Below are 13,576 nucleotides of genomic sequence, written 5' to 3'. Positions count from 1 at the left end.
TGTGACAGCATATGCCCATGTATCAGCTAGCCATAAAATATATACTAAGCATAACTTACTAGTCTCTCGATACAATGGATACAAGCACACCCCTGCACTGGAAGCTGAGGTGCACGGGTTTATCTCCATGGAGGATCACAGTTCCTGAAAGCCCTGAAATCTGGCACCTACATGCAGCCTGTCTGCCTTCATGACAGCTCTTTTCAGATTCTGCTCCCCTAAAAAGCATCAATTTATTTCATTTGTCTTTTCATTGCTCTGTCACTTCCAAAAGTTGGAAGGAATTGAAGCCCGGTGCACGTGGGGGGGAGCTGACGGATTGACAGTGACGTCTTGTACTAATCATCCCCTGGGAAAGCAGCCTCCAGGGGAAAAACATCTAAACTAACACACTCAGCAAGAGTAGAAAGAGATTAAAAACATGCAAATCATTGTTATATGATTACTTTTTTCCCATCTCTCTTCTACACTCTTCTCCAAAAATGGGGGCATTTCCATGAGCGCTATGAACCTGTGTATCTTGATCGGTTATTGCTCAAGTCTTGTCTCTCTCTGCTCAGCATAGGAAAGTTGGAGAACTGAAGACATCTCTGAAGGGAAAACAAACATCACCCTGGCTCATTTTGAATAGAGATCTTTTCCATATGCACTAGACCTGCTTATTTCCATGAAAAGGGGATGAAAATCAGTTTCGAACACTTCCCACCAGGTTCTCACATATATTAAATATTTTCATTGGCTTTCTTGGGTTGCTCTGGACCTCTGCAACAAGCTTGGCCAGCATCTGCACCCTGATACATCTTCTTAACTGTGAGCAAATGTACTGGTTACTTAATTATTTATTTTAATTACCACTTTGTAGTGGTGTGTTACCAAACAGTAACAGTAAAAACAAATTTCCCTGTGGAACAAAAGACTACATCTAGACTACCAGCCCTACAGACCCCATGCATCTCAGAGAGTAACATTTCTTTCTTTGCCAGCACAGAAATCAAACCTCCACAGATGGTAAAACGAAGGGGAACAAAAGCGCACAAAGAAATAATTTCTCAACAAAGCGACCAATTTACTTTAGAAAAGACCTTAAGGAATTTCTCCTGAAGATCAGCATCTTTCCACCCACTTGGAAAAACTATGCTACGCCTTTGCTGGAAAACCATATTAATAAAGTCAGACTTCAGGGAAGAGGATGGGGCTATCAGAGCCTGCCTGGATCAAACAGGGTTTGAAGCAAGAGGAGCATGCTCTCATTCCCTGTGCACCACCCAGCAATCCACAAAATTCTTGCCAAACAGTAAAAAAAGAACAAAAGTGCAGCAGGCCTCTTTGCAACACTCATGTCACAAGGGCTTGGAGAAACCAAGAAAGGAGCTTGTGCAGACTGTAGGGGTAAGGGAAGGAAGGTTTGTAGCCAGGCCCTGTCCCACCTTTCACCATGCAGAGGGGTTGGCAAAACAGCAGGGAAGGAAAATGGGGTCTCAAGGCCACGAGTGTCTGTTAGACAGCCACGTTCCCACCTTCCCCCGTCCTCAGTACTGGTGGAGGACAGGAGGCAGGGGAGTATAGAGCTGGCTGCATCTGCGGCATGGCCGGAGCACCTCCATCCTGGTGGCCAGGGAAACATCTCTATCCTGATGGCCTGGGCAGCTCAAGATGGATGGTGCCTGAGGTACTGCCTGTGAGGGCCAAAATACCCTCATTCTTCTCATGTCCCTTTCTTGTGGGGGGACCTGTGCAAGGCCACAGTCAGAAGAGGGTGGGGGAAGTCAGAAGGGCAAGGCTGAGACCTTCAAATGCATAGGAGAAAGTAAGATCCCAAATTCCAACCAATTTGCCCACGACCATGAAGGTGTTGTGGGCTCCTCAGAAACACCAGTGTGGAACAGCAAGGCTGTGCCCTGTGCCAGGGAGAGGACAGCACAGAGGTGAAGGAGGTTTGGGCACTGCTACAAGGGCAGCTGGCGAACATCCTTCTCTGCAGGCAGTTCTCAGCATGCTCAGACCCAGCACAAAATGCTCCCGGTGGCTCCCGGTGGTTGCTGCAACCCGAAGGAGGCACCGAGATGCTCAAAGAGCTGCTGCTGGCCCCAGCTGGCAGCCGCTTCAGAGCTTTAACGCACGGTATTTTGTTGATGCAACTGAGAAACACAACATTTAACCCATGTGCCACTTGGGGCTCAATGGTACCAGGTAGCTTTCTGTTGGCTTCAGCTGTCAGGCTCCAGCAAACTGCACTGAAAATCCTGGGACAATCAGTTATACGCTGTGCTGTAGAAATTGCCTGGCAGCCAGGACCTAGGGGTCTTTCCTCAATGCCACAGCATCCACCGCTCATCCGGATCACACTAATGAACGTCAGATGTTGCCTGAGCAATCCGTCACCCCCATGGCCCTGCAGCAGTGTGCAAATCGGGGGTGATCAGCTGGGTCACTCTGGGATCACCCTGTCGCAGCCGATGGACAACTGGGAACTCCTGCAGTGGTTCTTTGAAGCTCTCTCTTTGCATTTTTTCAGAGATTTTTTTTTTTCTCTCTCCTTCTTTCCCTCTTTCCCTCTTTCCCTCTCCCCTTCCATCTCCCTCTCTCATTTCCTCTCTTCCACTCTTTCTTTCTTTCAATTTTATTTTTAGAAGGCTTTTTAAGCTTTTCTTTTCCATAAAAGATCATTTTTCTTTCTGAACACATTTGTTTGTTGTTAACAGTTGCCAACACTTTTGCTTTTTTGTAGTTATTGTTTGTTTGTGAGTGATGGAACATCTTTTTTCCTGTTCTTCACTCTCATTCTTCTCTTGAAAACCTCAGTGAAATATTCACAATATTTTTAATCCACTGAAAGCCACAACTTGGAGGCGGGTCACTATAAGGATTTCCATCCCAAAGCGGGGACTCTTTACAAAAAAGAAATAGAAATAGACCACCACCATGAGGTCTCTTTTAAACAGTTCCCAAGCTCTGATCTCCATGAAAATCAGACTTCACTTTCCTTATCCTCAGTTAAAACACCCCTCCACAACACAACAGCAATAAAACAGATGATTTTCTCACAAGAACACAAAGTAACCAGGCAAGCCAAAGGTAGCATCCCGCTGGTGACACCTGGGTTGCAGACCCTTACCTGTCCTTTTCTCTGTGCAAACAGGAGGGATGGATCCTGAGATCTGCTGATGGTTTAGGATTTATGAAAACTGAAACTCCCCTACATGAAACACACCTCCTTTGCTCCAACACCTTGAAGTGCCTTCAAAGGCACCAAAGTGCATTTAAAGAAAAAAGACACCCACTCCAACAAAACCAGGACCATGATTTCAAGGGGCTGAGCAGCGGGCACAGAGATGCTGGGGCCTGACCCAACTCAGAAAAAAAAAAAAAAAAGCCAGGAACTCTCTCCCCATCCCATAGTTTGGATACCCACGTACTCATCAGCCGATAATCATACGCACTTACCTTTCCCACACATCACTGCCCACATTTCTAAGCAAATCACTGAGAAAATCACAGTGCAGTTCCTATTTCATGCATCAGTCAGGAACAAAAACATCCCAGTGACACACAGAAATGCAGACTGGGTTTATATATAAGCTGACAGAAAAAAAATAACCTCTGTATTGTGAGAGCTGGCTGGTGTACATGTACGTGAATACTTCAGGGTGCGCACAAACCTGAGCCACCACCTGCCGGGACAGTTGTACGCTGTCATCCAGCAGGCAGGTGGCCTCTTGATGTAAACTGCCTGCTTTAAATATATTTTGAATGAAAGCTGTACTGTCTTTCAGAAGGCGAAATGTATAAGTAAGCTGTCTGAAGCTACAAAACAGTCTGACAACAAAGTCTTGCTTTTCTCCTGCTATTGGTACCGATCCTGCTTTGGTTCACAATCGCCTTCAAAATTTGGATTATTTCCAGTGCCTCCAGTTTTGAGCTCTATATTTGACTCAAGAGAACCTGATTTTGTTACAGGGAAAAAATATGTATTAGTGAAAACAAGGTCCCTTCACAGCAATAGATTTAAAATGAGGCTCCCCAAACATTATCGCTCATTCATGACCTCTGGCAACCTCATACACTGCAAAGTGGGTAGAAGGATGTGACACTCTCACCGCAGCACCACCACCATGATCCAGGCCGTGAGCATCCCCAGTATTCATGTCTATACTTGTAGCTGTCACGGCACTTCTGTGCTTGATCCTCAGACTAAGAACAAAGAGAAGTCTCTTGTTGACAAATTCATCACCTGCAAGTGTTCAGCTTTCACTGTATTGTGACAACAACCACTGAGTGCAATGTACTCAGTGGGAACATCTTTGTCAACAAAAGGAGAGTTAATAAGGCAGCCAGAACTGGTCTCCTTCTACTGATAACAGCCTCATCACTGGCAGAGCTGGCTTCCTGCACATTAATCAAAAAAGGCACTTGAAACCCTTGGCAGGGCTCATTTAGCTGTCCCCAGTACACAAATCTCCATCTGAGCCACTTTTTTAGACTTGATACCAAATGGAGAAAAATTGGCACTTCTGAAGTGTGATGTATCTCTTCCTGAGGTGGATGTCTGAAGCAGATCCCTGAATTGCACCCTAAAAGTGTCTATTTCTCTCTGTTAACTTTAAAGGGAGTCTAAAAAATGCAGATGTCCCAGGTTAGCTGAGATGAACTGAGCACTATCCGTACTGGTTAGTCACCCTGCTCATTGCTGTGATGCAGTCATCCGCATACAAAGGGAATTTTCACAACATTTGAAGACTGGATATAAGGACACAAAATACCAAATCTAAAATGCAGGATCAGACATTACAGGGCACATTTAATTTTGGAAACTAAGCACAGCCAGGATGCTGAACCTAACAGCGCAGCAGGTCAGCTTAATAACTCCAGGTGAGCAGGACCCAGTATTACCTGTCACAGGAAAGGTGGCAGCTTAATGCTTGGGGATGCTTGGGTACCAAGAAAAATTGCAGTGGTTCCTGTGGAAGAGGCAACGCCAACGTTTTCAACCAGTCCTTCAGTTTGATGGTATCCAGCATGGGAAACCCAAGATTGGGCAGATCTTTAAGAAGTTCAGCACTTCTTTTCTATGGAATGACTCTTCTTCAAGATATTGAAGGTTCAACAACCAAAAAGCAGGCACCCACATTGCTGTTGACATTAAAAATATTGGCGGTGAGTGGAGGCTTTTGTTTGCTGGAAGAGGACTCTATTGAGGCGTGCTCTTTGGGGTGAAGGTACATGCGTGGTGCAATGATACGGCCCCAGTTAACCTTCATTGACCCCCAACCATCATGTTTTGGCACCCAAACTTTCAGCTGCAGAGTTTTCTGATTCAAATCTCAAAGGAGTTAATAAGAGGGAGGCCACTTGCACGGTGGTAGGTCTGCATATACCATCAAACTGTCTTTCCTCCCCAGATCTCATCTTTTTTTCTTAGTCTAAACTACATGCAACTTAGCCCAGCTGTGACGTTTGCCCTCCCAGAGCCACCACTGACCCTGAGCATCTCCCAGTACTCTGAACTGCAAAAACTAACTCTGTGGTTTTAAACAGAGGCAGAGCAAAGTCTGGTTGGACTCAAAGAAGTCAATTTGAGATGACTCTTTGAAAGGCTGAAATAGCAGCAACTGAAATCCTGAAATCTGGGGGTACTTGCAGCAAGGCAGCTCATGACCAGCAAACACTAACAGTGCAAGATGTAAAATGCCCCTGGTTTAGCAGCATCCCAGAATTGTGCAGAAGGGCTGCACTGGCTGAGGAAGAGGAGGAAGGCAAGAAGGGGAGGCCACACGCTCCCTGTGCCCAAGGGGTGTTATTTTGGCAGTGCTGTGGTCTGTGCTGATGGAGGGTGGTTGGATCTGTTACCATGTGAGATTGCACATAGAGACACAAACACTTCCTCTGCAACTTCGGCAAGGCTGATTTGCCATCATCTAATTGACTCCTTTGTGGAGAGAAGTGGAGAAACTTCATGTATAGGGAGAAATTGTGTTAGATTTATCTACTGTACTTCATATGAAAAAATCTTTCTCTAAGCAAAACCATTTTTGCAGAGAGCCAAACAACAGCCAGAGGCACGCTCCACTCACTCTGACACAGCCTCGTCCCCTGCCTTGCCTCCCATGCCATCACACGCCAAGTATCTCCATACCCTGCCCTGTGCCTCCGAGGTTCCCACACATTTTCTCCTTCATTTCACTCTATTAAAGCACTAATTGATTGACCAGATCACAAGAGCCCAGATCTCTCCCCCGGGATGCTGTTGCATTTGCAGTGATAACTGAAAACAGATTATGGATGGGCAGTTTTGCACAGCAACTCATTAAAGCATCAGCAGCCGTGCTGCGAGGATGAGATCTCCATGCCCTGTCCCAGCACGTCCCTCTGCTCTACTGTGTTCACAGCGACTCTGAGCCCCCCTCACCTCCCTGCGCCCCCTCCCCGGCCAGTGCACTGCAGGACGTGCTCCTTATTCTATTTTTGCTGCATTCAGGAAATAAAATGCCCTGTCTGGAGCAAGTGCTCTGCTACCTCTGGGCTGTCCCTGTCTACCTGTCCTTCCTTGTATGGGGGGATCTAGCTTTGGCTGACCCCGCTCATCCATCAAAGCTCATAAAAAACAATGTATTCCTCTCCCTGAGGAAAAGTATAGGGAGGCCTGGGGAAATGAAAAGGTTTTACCAAGCCCAGAACACACGAGGAGCTGCAGAGCTGCTCTGCCCGCAGGACAGTCTGCTCCTCCAGCTGTCCCCCCGAAAGCTGCAGAGACACCGCTCTGGTGGAAAAACGGGCAGATCCCCAAGCAGCATCTCCCACCACAAACACCATGTTGGTATTCCGGTCTTCCTGCTCCTGAAAAGCAGCCTTATTTATCCAAAACCATCCAGCCTCCTCCTGAAAGCCAGTAAATTATACTGGGCGATATCGAATGCGACAAGCGGGCACCATGTCTGAGCAGATGATACAGTGCCGGCCCCTCTTGCAAGACAAAGCTTCTGGATATCCTTGCTCGGTTGGTATATTAGTGCTGGCTGAAATGATGTTCCCTGTAGCTTCCATGTGCATGCAGTAAAGAGAAAGGGAAAAAAAAGCAGGCAGCAGTTCGCCTCTCAAACGATCCCCATGCAAAGTATTGACTTTATAATCTCATCAGCACTGCTGGGTACAGCATTTATTCTGCATCCAATGCAGATACAAACCTCTTGTTTAACCATTCAAATTTGTTTTGACTTCAAAAAGCATTTTAGCCAAGACAGAGAGGTATATTTTAATTAAAAGCCTATAATTCAAGATAATTATTGCTCCTGTTCCTGTTGCTTACCCCCAGAGACTGGAGATTCCCTACGCTATGTCCTGTGCAAAGTATTTAACACTTGCTCCCAGAGGTCTTTGCACTTAGAAAAAATCTGAGAAAAAATTGTTAATGAGTACAAATGCCCAGTTCCTCCCCTCTCTTTTTTTTTTATCCCTCTCCCTCTCTGAGAATGGCAGGGCACAGTGGATAGATTTGGATTTTATTTGCCAAAACAAGGAGCTAATATTTACCAGTAGTGATGTTTGGCTTTTCTGTAATGCTCTTGATCTAAAGTGCTTTGCAGACCTGAATGGCCATGCACTGGGAAGGCCTCTAAACCTGTTTGTACAAACCACAGTCCTCTGAGCGCTCAGCTGGAACTGCACTTGTATTCCCTGAGCTCTGGAAAAAAAAATTCTCATGCCTGAAAATTAATCAAATAGCATCTCTCTGATCATGCAATGGCAACCAAATCACTGCAAACCACTGCTTGAAGCATTAAAGACAACCAGCTTCAAGGCACTAAGTGTGAACTCCAGCAGGAGCAGCTCTGAGATGGTGGCAAGGCAGGGGATGGTCAACCACTCTTCAAAAATACAGAGGGGAAAAGATGGAGAAGCAAGAGGGCAGGCACTCTGCAAAGGGCTAACACACCTGCATGGGGCCAGGCTCACCTTCTCCTATCAGCTTCCAAAACAGGGCTCATTAGGTACTCCAAAAATCTCATCTATGGTCATTTTTCACAGAACCACAGACTGCTTGAAGTTGGCAGGGACCTCTGGGTTCATCTGATCTAACCTTTTTTCAGCAGGGCCACCCAGAGCAGGGTACCCAGGACCACCTCCCGGTGGCTTTTGAAGATCCCCAAGGAGGAGACTCCAGCACCTCTCTGGGCAGCCTGTGCCAGTGCTCGGTCACTGCACAGCACACAAGTGCTGCCTGGTGCTCAGAGGGAGCCTCCTGTGCCTGTTTGTGCCCACTGCCTCTGGTCCTGGCACTGGGCACCACTGAAAGGAGCCTGGCTCTGTCCTCTTTGCACCTTCCTATGAGGTATTTATGGATATTGATGAGGTCCCCCTGAGCCTGCTCTTCTCCAGGCTGAGCAGCCCCAGCTCTCTCAGCCTCTTCTCACAGCAGAGGGGCTCCAGGCCCTCCTGCATCTCTGTGGCCCTTTGTTGGACTCTCTCCAGTAGCTCCAGGTCTCTCTCCCACTGGGGAGCCCAGCACTGGACACAGTTCTCCAGGTGTGGCCTCACCAACGCTGAGTGGAGGGGAAGGATCACCTCCCTCCACCTGCTGGCAGCACTTTGGCTAATGCAGCCCAGGACACCACCAGCCTTCTTTGCCCAAGGGCACGCTGCTGGCTTGCGGTCAGCTTGGTGCCCACCAGGACCCCCCAGGCCTTCTCTGCCAGGCTGCTTTCCAGCTGGGTGCCCCAGCCTGTCCTGGGGTCTGGGCTTGTTCCTCCCCAGGGCAGGACTCTGCACTTCTTGCTGAACTGCAGGTGGTTCCTGTCACCCATTTCTCCAGCCTGACCAGGTCCCTCTGGGTGGCAGCACACCCCCCTGGTGTAAGCACTGCTCCTCCCTGTTTGGTGTCACCTGCAGACTTGCTGAGGGTACGCTGACCCGTCATCCAGATCATTGGTGTTAAACAGGACCGGGCCCAGTATTGACCCCTGGGGTACACCACTAGTTTTTTCTTTACTTTTTTTTTTTCTGCCACAAACCAGGAAGAGCAGGGCTTCGCTGGCTGCTTCCAGCCTTCAGACTCCTCCTGCCTGCGGTCCCGCGTCCCAAGGAGTGGCTGCCAGTTACAGGGCAGCTCTGCGTTTTGGAAAATATGTTTTCAGTGACAGTTCAAGATGTTTGTGCATGGGTACATCTTACTTCCATTTGCAAACAGTCAGTATGAGGATAAGAAAATGATTTTGAAGCAGAGCAGGAGGCACCTGGGGATGGTCTCTGCAAAATGGAGCATCTCGCTCAGGAAAGACAGACATTCAGAGATAGGGGAAAGTCAATGTTTCCTCAGCAATCCTGATATCATTGGTCTATATTGACTTGGCCTGAAATAGTATTTGCAGGGATGATTTTTCCCTCCCTCCTCCTAACTAGCTCCTGACCAGGTTGAGGGACCTGGGAGAGCCATTGTAACTGGAGCAGAACTGATCGCCGCTACCTGAGAAAGCAGGAGTCAGCTGCCTTTAACACACTCCGATACGACTCAATTTAGAGCCCACATGGGAAATCGAGGAGGGAAAATACATGTGAGAGACCCTCCATGTCTCTAACACCTGCCAACACACAGGTCTCAGCCAAATCCTGCTTCTCCTGGACTGACCATCACACTGTGGGCAACACATGCAATAGGACGGATGAACCGTTCCCCTATTATTATTGCAAGCAAGTCTTTTCTTTTCCATGCATGATCTCTCTTTCTCCTTCTTAGTCTTCCACCACTTCTACCCCCTCCTTGTCTCCTGCAGCCCCACTGCTGTTGTTGTGAGATCCTTCCCCTCCGCGGCTTCTGCCATCTGGAGCCGCCTTCCTGTGTCCCACCAACTCGCTCCCAGCTTTGTGTGCAGACACACCGCCAGGCCCTCGCCTGTTCCTCTGAATCCCTCTCTCCTTCTGCTGCTGTTTATTATTTAACTCTGTCGTTACATTATTTAAAACATTATTAAAGTGTGCTTGGAATACAGTCCTCACAGAAGTGGCACTGCCAGAAGCTGGACCCTCGGCAGAAGTACCCTGGGAGCCAAAATCACCCCAGTTGGAGGGGAGCTCTTTGGATGGAGAAGAGGAAAGCACTTTCTGGATGCCAACATGGATTTTCTCCCCTGGAACTGATGTAAAGAGCCTCAAGATGCCATTTGCTGCCCGCAGCTTTGGGGTGAGTTTTCTCACTAGCACTGCCTGGCCAGCTGGCACCATGGTGGAGTTGTCCCTCCTCATGCCACCCTGCTGCCCTTGTCTCCCAGGGCCACTCACAGCCACAGGCCTGTAGGCACCATTCCCTCCTCGAAATCACTCTTTGGGATCCCTGCAGGGGTGAAGTGCTCTAGCATCAGCCTGAACTCATCCTCTCTCCAAGCTGTTGCTTTCCCAGCAAATGTGAAAAATGCATGTAGAAGGGATATGGGGAACCAGCCAGGCCCTGGATCTAAAAAGGGCTTTGTTTCAAATCAGATGTATCCCATTGGAAATGATGCAGGTATGTCACTGCTTTGCTTAAAGACAAGGTAAAACCCCACAGATGGCTTGGGTAAAGCCAGGTAGGAAGGGGCAAAGGGAGTTTGTTCCTTGAACAGTTGTTCCCTACATATTTTTGGGGAGGAAATTGGGAAAAAATACTGTATTTGCCGTGAGTTCTCCTACCCCGGGAGCAGCAAAATGTGAGAAGAAGGCTTCTCTTCACGTGCTTTGAAATCCAGGAGTGTGCTAGGTAAAGAGATGTATTTTTACCTTTACAAGTAAAAGACCATAAACAACTTTTTGGAGGCCTTGGAGCACTCGTGCAATTCAGTCAAAGCTTTGTTGCCTGCAGACAACCCCAGGGCTGTCCCCCTACCATGGGACCAGTTACCTGGGGTCTCCACACTGTTCACTCATCCCACCACAGCCTGGAGTGCACAAGGGCCATGCTCGCTGCTGCATGAAAAAGCAAGGCAAATCTGAGCCCAGGAGTCCTGCTGCTCAAAATCCAGAGCGCACATCCTCTATTCCTTGCAGACCCCTAAGCAAAGACACCATAAGCATTTCCAAAGGGCTGAAGGATTGCTAAATGGCATGGTTAACCTGGGAACTGAATTTTAGGGTGGGCTGCCAACCTCTTGTCTTACCCATGAAAGAGTTCAGCTCATGAACATGATTTTCCCAAGGGGTATCTGTGCTTCATGAATGGCTGCAGGAAGCCAGTCTCACCATTGGCCTCCACTGCACCACTGGCTTGGTGGGACTGGTTAGTGTTTCCTCCTCTCCATGTTGTTCACATGGTGGGATGGGGCAACAAAACATCCATGATTGCCCCAATCCTGCCCTTCGTAAAATGAGTTTTGCCCTTGCATCCCCCTAGATATATTACAAACCACTGCAGCTTCACCAACGCCAAACTCTTGCTTTGAAAATGGAATACTGGAATCCAGACCCAGATTTCCAGGGTTATTTATATCACATGCTGGGAGACCAGGAAAAAGTTTTAAAGGACTTTAAAATTTAGACATTTACAAAACTCCACCCAGTTCAGCCTGAACAGTGCTGGAGGGCAGTAACAAGACAGAAATGTTCATATTCAGGTTTGACTCTTTTGACTCACATAAACTTGGTAACAGCCCAAGTTTATTAGCAAGCAAAGGCTGTTGGGTGATCAATGAAATGAGCAGTAATCTCACAGGAAACCACACATTCAATCCATTGGCAAGAAATGTGCAGCATTGTGGTTTGGGAGATTTTTAATACTTGCCATAACAGCCTGGACTGTCCTTGCTTTTCCAGAAAGGTCTAATCCTGTTTAAAAATCACAATGCACGACAGATGCACTGCAGCTCCCACTGCCAAGCCTGCCTCCCCCTCTGATGCTCAAAACCATCAGGACCAAATCACCCCAGAGCAGCAGCAAGGGCAAACCTTGCATTGGGACAAAATAGACCCATCATCAACCTCAGACATGAATCCTCAGTCTTTGTCCTCAATTCACTGCAGAAGCATCGATCTAAGACGACCTGCACAGAAAACCTCACTCTGCTTGAAACCTCCTTCCACCCCAGCCAAGGGATGGTGAACAGCAGCACACTTCTGCGAGCAGAGCACAGGTTTGAGGTTCCTAACTCAAAAGACGCATGGAGCAAAATGTTTTTCTCTTCCAAAAAGTAATTCCAAAATGCCCGAAGATGTGTTGCGCAAATAACTTGGTTTTTTGTTGTGTTCAACTACAGCTCATTTGCAGTATGTACTCACCCTTCCTCCATCATAGGGCTCAGATGAGAGTGGGCCGCTCCAGCAACATGGGCTGATGGTACTCAGCAGACAGTGAGAGGAACCTGAATACCCTTTATACAAGCATTCACCCTTACAAAACATTTTGTGCTCCCCAACAAATCACTTCTGGAAGCTACTGATAGTTGGCTAAAGTTGCATTTAAAGGAATTATCACTTACCTGCCAGAATATGCTGTCTATTGTATTTCCCAGAAAGCCATCTCTGCCTTCTGATGATACCAGCTTAGGTCCCAGAATGGTCATAAATTCATCAAAATCAACCTGGCCATCCCCTGGAATGAAAGAAAATATCAATATTTTTACTGAAGTACCACTTAGTGCCAACGTCTGATAGGCCACCCTGGACCTGCAGCACATTGTGAAGCCATACACACATGATGGCACCTGCTACATCAACTTCACGGTATGTACAGACCCTAATTTGCTGTAATCCCGATGGATGGCCCGTGTTGTAGCATATCCGCACGTGAAGACAAGATCAGGTGATGCACAAATAGAGATGAACTGACTGTTCCCCAGCCCCAGAGAGTTTATAGGCAAGTCACTTCTCAAAAAAACAATTTTGGCAGGAGGACAGCTGCCATTAGCACTGCCAGCGCTCTTCCTCTATTAAGAGACGCTAAAGAGCCAGGTCTCTGCAAAGCTTTTACAAGGCCAACCCCATCCTCCAGAGGAAGGGAGTACACGCAGAGGGAAGAGCCAGACTATTACGAATCCACCAGGCATTTCATTTCAGTTTTCCATCAGCATCCGTCTCTTAAAAGCTCTGTGTGCTCAGCATGCAGAGCAGGCGGTGTAGACACAGCTTCAGTGCCATTAGCAGGAAGGGGAGACTGTTCCTACCATTAATGAACTGAGCCTATAGTCCCAAGCCCCTGTAGTATATTGTATGTTTTGTAAATGAGGCATGTGGCTGTTTGAAGTATATCCAAGTATTATATCTAATATAACTCTTCCCTTGGAGAACTTCTGTGATGCTTAATGAAAATGGCAAAAAAAAAAAGGAAATTCATGCCTGTTGAAGGATCTTAAAAATACCTGCTTCTCTGAACAGGGTAGTTCAATGTTTGTATACCTCTCCTTTCTTTATTTGTCCATAAACATATCCTCCCACTTGCTACCAGACCAGTTGATACGGGCCGATATATTAGCCCTCCTTCAAGTCTGGAAACAGAATCACAAACTGTATGACTTTTCAGTGTGTTTTTTTATTAGTATTTAAATTCAGCTGGAACTGACTGGATGCACCCCTCCACGCAGTTGCTGTTCTAAATTATCAGGTGTGAAAAGTGTCTAAAACC

At 47.3% G+C, this 13,576-nt stretch overlaps 1 protein-coding gene across 2 annotated transcripts in view; it reads right to left on the bottom strand.

Moving 5' to 3' along the window:
• Window positions 1–13,576, bottom strand: part of CALN1 (calneuron 1) — a 109,997-nt gene that overhangs the window by 40,674 nt on the left and 55,747 nt on the right. For both annotated transcript variants that reach the window (XM_035559177.1, XM_035559178.1), the window contains exon 3: window positions 12,435–12,547. In XM_035559177.1, coding sequence (XP_035415070.1) covers window positions 12,435–12,547 — 113 coding nt within the window. The remainder of the gene's footprint in view (window positions 1–12,434; window positions 12,548–13,576) is intronic.

The sequence above is a fragment of the Cygnus atratus genome, chromosome 20 (genome assembly GCF_013377495.2).
Source record: "Cygnus atratus isolate AKBS03 ecotype Queensland, Australia chromosome 20, CAtr_DNAZoo_HiC_assembly, whole genome shotgun sequence".
Classification (NCBI taxonomy): Eukaryota; Metazoa; Chordata; class Aves; order Anseriformes; family Anatidae; genus Cygnus; species Cygnus atratus.
This window is presented reverse-complemented; position numbering and strand designations above follow the sequence as displayed.